Source organism: Octopus sinensis, linkage group LG8 (assembly GCF_006345805.1).
Source record: "Octopus sinensis linkage group LG8, ASM634580v1, whole genome shotgun sequence".
Taxonomy (NCBI): domain Eukaryota; kingdom Metazoa; phylum Mollusca; class Cephalopoda; order Octopoda; family Octopodidae; genus Octopus; species Octopus sinensis.
The window spans coordinates 102,284,180-102,290,699 of record NC_043004.1 but is presented as its reverse complement, the minus strand read 5'-3'; the positions used below and the strand labels follow the sequence as shown (position 1 = coordinate 102,290,699).

The following is a 6,520-nucleotide window of genomic DNA, read 5'->3' as shown; positions in this document are numbered from 1 at the left end:
TGACCTCCAGTGCTTCACTGGTACTTATTTTAATTGACCCTGAAAGGATGAAAGGCAAAATTCAGCAGAACTGGAAAGCTGAATGTAGAAATGGATGAAATGCTGCTGATCAGTTTCGTCAGGTGTGCTAACGATTCTCCAGGTTTGCCACCTTTCCACTGCCCTAATCACGAGAATATATACTTTTGAACTAAAGCCGAAGACCAGAAACTTGGAGGGAGGAACATTTGATTATACTGGCCCTAAAGAATGACACTTTACTTTATAATGCTACCACCACAAAAAGACGAAAGGCAAAGCTGATATCAAATACTTAGGCATGTATACCCCAGAGTGTATATACCACATGTCTTAGTGTTAAATCTTGGTGCTAAATGTTTTGCCGACATAGTTTCAGCTTTGCTCCATGTATAAAATGGACCTGTTTTTTCAGTTAGAATCAAGTTTAAAATTGTGTGACTTATACACAAGTAAAATATAGTATCTGTATGTATGCATAAATATATATATATATATATATATACATATATATATATTAGTATATATATATATACTCAATGGAAATAGTAGTTGTGATACCTGTGTCGGTGGCACATAAAAAGCACCATCCGAACGTGGCCGTTGCCAAGCGCCGCCTCGACTGGCTTCTGTGCCGGTGGCACATAAAAAGCACCATCCGAACGTGGCCAATGCCAGCGCCACCTTGGCTGGCTTCCGTGCCGGTGGCATGTTAAAAGCACCAACCGATCGTAGCCGATGCCAGACCCCCCCCCCCCCCTGGCACCTGTGCAGGTGGCACGTAAAAAGCACCCACTACACTCGCGGAGTGGTTGGCGTTAGGAAGGGCATCCAGCTGTAGAAACACTACCAGATCAGACTGGAGCCTGGTGCAGCCCCTGGCTTCCCAGACCCCGGTCGAACCGTCCAACCCATGCTAGTGCAGAAAATGGACGTTAAACAATGATGATGATGATATATATACTCATGTATATATAGTGTGTATACCTGTATTATACATGTATGTGTGTACAGTGTATCGAACTACAACTAAATATGCTGTGACAAATCCTAACTATCTATTCAAGAAAAGTCTTTAGATTGGTAGAATCAGTAAAAAGCATCACCTAAAAAACTCAAAAGAACTATTTTGTTACCTACCTTTATATTCTGAGTTCAAATCCATGCATATTATAACTTTGCTTTTCGTATCCCTGAGGGCAATAAAGTAAAGAAATGACTTTATCCTTAAAAGGGATGCCCCAGTATGACCACAACCTAATGACTCAGAACCCAATGAAAAACAACAACAACATAAAAAAAAAAAAATTACATCATTCAATATTTTCCTTTTTATTTCACAAGACAAACATTACAAAAAGAGGACTAACAAAATGAGATTTTAGAATCAAAAATGTACAAAAAAAAAAAATCCCTCACCTGGATTATTTTGGTTGAGAGAAATTTAAATATCAGAAAAAACTTTATCTGTTGTATTTCATTTTATTGCTTAAAAAACAAAAGTCAAAATAAAATATCTTTTTTTTTGTTGTTAAATCTCTGTTCCCATTCTTTCTGAAAAAAATTCAGTTTGAAAGAATTACTGGTAGTACCAACTACCAACAGACACACAGTAATCATTGATATAACAATGTTGATACCAATCAGTACTAGTGGCAATGTACTATATCAAAATATTATTGGTCATGGCAATGAGTACCAAGTTCTTTTGTTTGTTTTTGTCTTTGTTTTTGTTTTATACCAATTTAGTACCTAATGAAGAAGTATTAGATTTGTTATCTTAGAACTGATGAGCAATACCTAATTACTGGTACCAACCGGAATCAAATGATGCACTCATGAAATAATGGTGCTTTTGAAACATTTCACTGTTTAGTGATATACAGCTTCCTGTGTAACTGAAGATACTAGAACACTGGTCGGGGAGGAGGGGGTGGGGTGTAGTAGTACTGTGTATGTGTAGGTGCGTGTGTGTGTGTGTGTGTGTACAAACTTACATTAGAAAGAGGGATCTAGCACAGATGGATTGCAGTCCAAGTTAGTATTTCCGAAAAAAAAAAAGTTTAGAAAAACAATAAAAAAGGCCCAAAAGAAACAGCTGCTACTTTGGTATAGAAAGTTCCTTCTCAGGAGGAAACGGGTTACAAACTGAATATGTGGGTTGTGTGGGTTAGAAGAGTATAATATAGGTTGTGTTAACACTAGTCCTGATATATCTGTTATCACAATATGTCTGGAAGCTATGGTTTGAGTAGTAGTAGTAGTAGAGGTGTTGTTAGTGATAATATTGATACAACTGTTCACTTATCACAATAAGTCTGGAAGCTGTGGGTGACCAAAGTTAATAATACAAACAGACAAAGTAACAGTATAACAAGGTAACAACAAAACAAAACTGTCATATTTCTTCCTTTCTCTCTCTCTCTCTCACTCATCTTTCTCAATTGGTGGATGCTGCGGTGTAGGTTTATGGAACAATCATCTCTCACAGAGACAAGGGTTATATTCAAAGCAAGAAGAGCTGAAATATAAAAAAAAAAAAAAATATATATATATATATATTCAGCGGTGGTGCCCCAGCATGGCCGTGGCCTTCGGGCTAAAACATTCTAAAGGATTTTTTAAGGATATATATATATATATATATATATATATATATATATAATCAACATACAGATAAAGGGTGAAATATAATTAATTTAATAAAATCAACAAATTTCTCAAAGTAGTATTTCGGTATGGAAAGGAAATAGCAGTCCTCTGGCTGCTATTTCTAAAACTTTCGGTATGTAGTCTAGCAACTTGTTGCAAAGACCCTCATTGTTATAATTATATCAACATATATATACATACATATACGTAAATGTGTGTGTGTGTGAGTGAGTGAGTCTTAACAGAAAAAAATGAGACATGGAAAGAACTATGGAGTGAGTGTAATACAGAAGTAAAAACTGAAGAGCTTGAGCAAAAAGGCATGGCTGGTGGGGATGGACTTAGAGGTGACTGGACACAAGAGCAAATGGGTTGCATGGGGTGCGTAAATGGAGTTGAGAAGAAATGGAGTAAAGAGCGAAAAAAATTGAGCAGAAAAGAATTATGGAATGAAAGCATTACACAGCAACAAAATAAAGAATACAGTAAAATGCCCTACAATCAATTACACATGGTCATAGAGGAGGGAAGCACTCCGTCGGTTACGACGACGAGGAACAGCCTGCTCGTGAAATTAACGTGTAAGTGGCTGAGCACTCCACAGACACGTGCACCCTTAACGTAGTTCTCGGGGATATTCAGCGTGACACAGAGAGTGACAAGGCTGGCCCTTTGAAATACAGGTACAACAGAAACAGGAAGTAAGAGTGAGAGAAAGTTGTGGTGAAAGAGTACAGCAGGGATCACCACCATCCCCTGCCGGAGCCTCGTGGAACTTTTAGGTGTTTTCGCTCAATAAACACTCACAACGCCCGGTCTGGGAATCGAAACCGCGAGTCCGCTGCCCTAACCACTGGGCCATTGCACCTCCACATGACCATAGAAACAACCCCACATCTAGTGCATGAAGAAGAATACACACTGCATTTGACTCAGTGCTTAGAGCATCAGGATCGGTTTGATTCCCAGACTGGGCTGTGTGTTGTGTTCTTGAGCAAGACACTTTATTTCATGTTGCTCCAGTTCACTCAGCTGTAGAAATGAGATGTGATGTCTACTGGTGCCAAGCAGTATCAGCCTTTGCTGGCCTTCCATAAACAAGCCTGCCCACACTTGTGCTTCGGAGGGTAACTTTCTAAGTGCAATCCCACAGTCATTCATGACTGATGAGTGTCTTTACCCTACGATATTGTCACAGCTCTAGCTATATCTCTACAGCTCTACAGGTTGCTTCTTAAGGGGAAGTGTAATGCAATACAAAGTGAGAGGAAATAGAACTCACACTCAGCATTTTACACTTCCTTCAACCACACAGTGAACCCCCCACCAATCATTTCTAACAGCCGCCTCTTAAGAAGGAGCTTGATGCAAAACATACTGAAGAGCAGAAATGGAACTGAAACCCAGTTAATTACACTTCCATGAACTAAACAGTTAAAGTTTCTACCATTTATTTTTATCTAGGTAATTGACAAGACAACACACTTGCTGATACAGTAAAGTCTAACATATGAAATATTATTAAAAAGTATAGGTGCATGCTAGGCTGTGTGATTAAAGAAACTAGCTTTGCAACCACGTGGTTTCGGATTTAGTCCTACTGCACAAGACCTCAGGCAAATGTGTCTTCTACAAAAGCCCGGGGTTGGCCAATACCTTGTGAGTGAATTTGGTGGCCAGAAACTATATGGTGTGTGTATAGGCGAATCAATAAATTCAAAAACAATAGTCAAAAGGGACGTTCACAGTGAATATTATTACTTTAATACTTGAAAGTTTTAGAGGGAAAACTAAAAGTAGAGATCTTATGCACAGCCCTTCATTGGATAGTGGAAGTTCAGAGAAAAGGAAGAAGAGGAGGTAGGAACAGATAATCAGATGAAAACTGAGCTGAAGTTGGAGAGAGACAAAAAAGTGGTTTTTGAAGGCAGAAAAGTGTATAATTCATCTGCTCTGTGTGTGCCACACACCCCGCTTCACAAGTGGTGTTGGCTTGTTTACGTTTCCGTAACTTAGCGGTTCAGCAAAAGAAATCTATAGAACAAATACCAGACTGTAATTTAAGAATATAAAATAAATGCTGGTGGCGATCGTTCGACTGAACAAAGGAGAAGCAATTTAATAATAAAGAAAATCTCCCTCTAAAAGGAGTTAAAAAATTCGTGGGGGAAAAAAAAAGCAACTAAGGGAGGTAACTCTCACCAGAACAGTTAAGTTATGCATAAACACTTCTTTTTAAAGATTTTTAAACACTCGGAGGATATTGGAAATATTTGTTTACTAATTGCAGGAGTAATCTCAGCTGATCGAGATTTCCCTATGTGAGACTCAACCTAATTTGTATTTCGCATACAGAATGCCCTACTGAAGCATTTCTCTACCGTTATATTGTTGACAATGAACTTGATTGATTTTTGATTTCAAAAGTTAACTTTGCTATTCTAGCAGTAGCTGCTCATTATAAAACAACAGTAAGTGTGCATATATAACTGTGCGTGTCTACATATCCCTTAACTTATCTTTTACTTGTTTCATGTATTTGGTGTGGCCATGCTGGAGCACTGCCTTGAAGGGTTCAGTTTAACAAATCAACTGCTGGACTTATGTTTAAGTCCTGTACTTACTCTATAGGTCACTTTTGTTGAACCACCAAGTTACGGAGATGTAAACCAGCCAACACTGATTATTAAGTGGCTGTGGGAGACACACACACACACAAACCTATATACAATGGGCTTCCAAACATTTTCCGCTTACTACACCATCTGACCGTGGCCGTTGCCAGCCCCACCTGGCCCCCGTGCCGGTGGCACGTAAAAAGCACCCACTACACTCATGGAATGGTTGGCGTTAGGAAGGGCATCCAGCCGTAGAAGCATTGCCAGATCAGACTGGGCCTGGTGCAGCCTTCTGGCCTCCCAGACCCCAGTTGCACCGTCCAACCCATGCCAGCATGGAAAGCGGACGCTAAATGATGATGATGATGATTAGTTGCTTCCAGAGCTATAGTAGACACTTGCACAAGTGCTGTGCAGTGGAACTGAACCTGAAACGACATGGTTGCAAAGTGAGCTTCTTAATCACAGTCACACCCGAAAAGGGCAACACACATCATTCTTTAGAGGACCTCCAAAACCAGAGGGCAGGAGGAGAGTGGTTCCAAACTAGAGACCTGGCTCATACATTAGCAACAAAGTAGATTCCACTAAAAACACCCAAGTGCCAAGTAATGGTTTTAAACTGAGCAACATGACTATGTACACATCAGAGCAAGTACATAAATCGTGCCAGAGCCTTATCTATGAAGCAAGAATGTAAACCAAATAAAGGTAATTATGGGGCAAAATTCTCTGTACTTACTCTGAGCTATTTTTTAGTAGCTGCCTTTGTTGAGCCTGTGCTACTAGGAATGCTGTTGGTCGGAGGATTTGTAGTGGAGGTGGTGACGTCTGTGCTGGTGGTGGTAGTAGTTGTATTATTAGCAGCTGTGGTTGTCTCGTTAAGCTGGGATTCAAAAATATAGAACTGCTTTTGTAGCTGTAAAATCTGGTCCTTGAGTTTAACTTCTGTGGAGTTCAAATCCTACAGAAATAAAGAAATAAATGATTAAAAAAGAATCAAAAGTAAACAAATGCTATATAAAATGCAAATACTTCATCGTTCTCAAAAGGAACATTGGTGAACAAACAACAAAGCCTAATGAGGATGCTCAATTTGCAACAAAACACAACTGAAGTCTTAAGTGGTGATCTCATTCTTCCTCACAACATCATAAGCGGAAAGTGTAACCTCTCGAAAGAGCTGTTCTTCACTCCTGCTCCAGAGCGTTGGCTTTGGGGTCACTCTGCAA

General features: G+C 39.4%; 1 protein-coding gene across 2 annotated transcripts in view; it reads right to left on the bottom strand.

The window, feature by feature from the left end:
- Positions 1–1,536: 1,536 nt before the first annotated feature.
- The window catches only part of LOC115214937 (EF-hand calcium-binding domain-containing protein 14), a 116,659-nt gene continuing 111,675 nt past the window's right edge, over positions 1,537–6,520 (bottom strand). For both annotated transcript variants that reach the window (XM_029784020.2, XM_029784019.2), the window contains exons 7-8: positions 6,031–6,252; positions 1,537–2,539 (exon numbers count right to left, since the gene is read on the bottom strand). In XM_029784020.2, the coding sequence (XP_029639880.1) occupies positions 6,037–6,252 (216 nt within the window). In that variant the 3' untranslated portion in view covers positions 1,537–2,539; positions 6,031–6,036. The remainder of the gene's footprint in view (positions 2,540–6,030; positions 6,253–6,520) is intronic.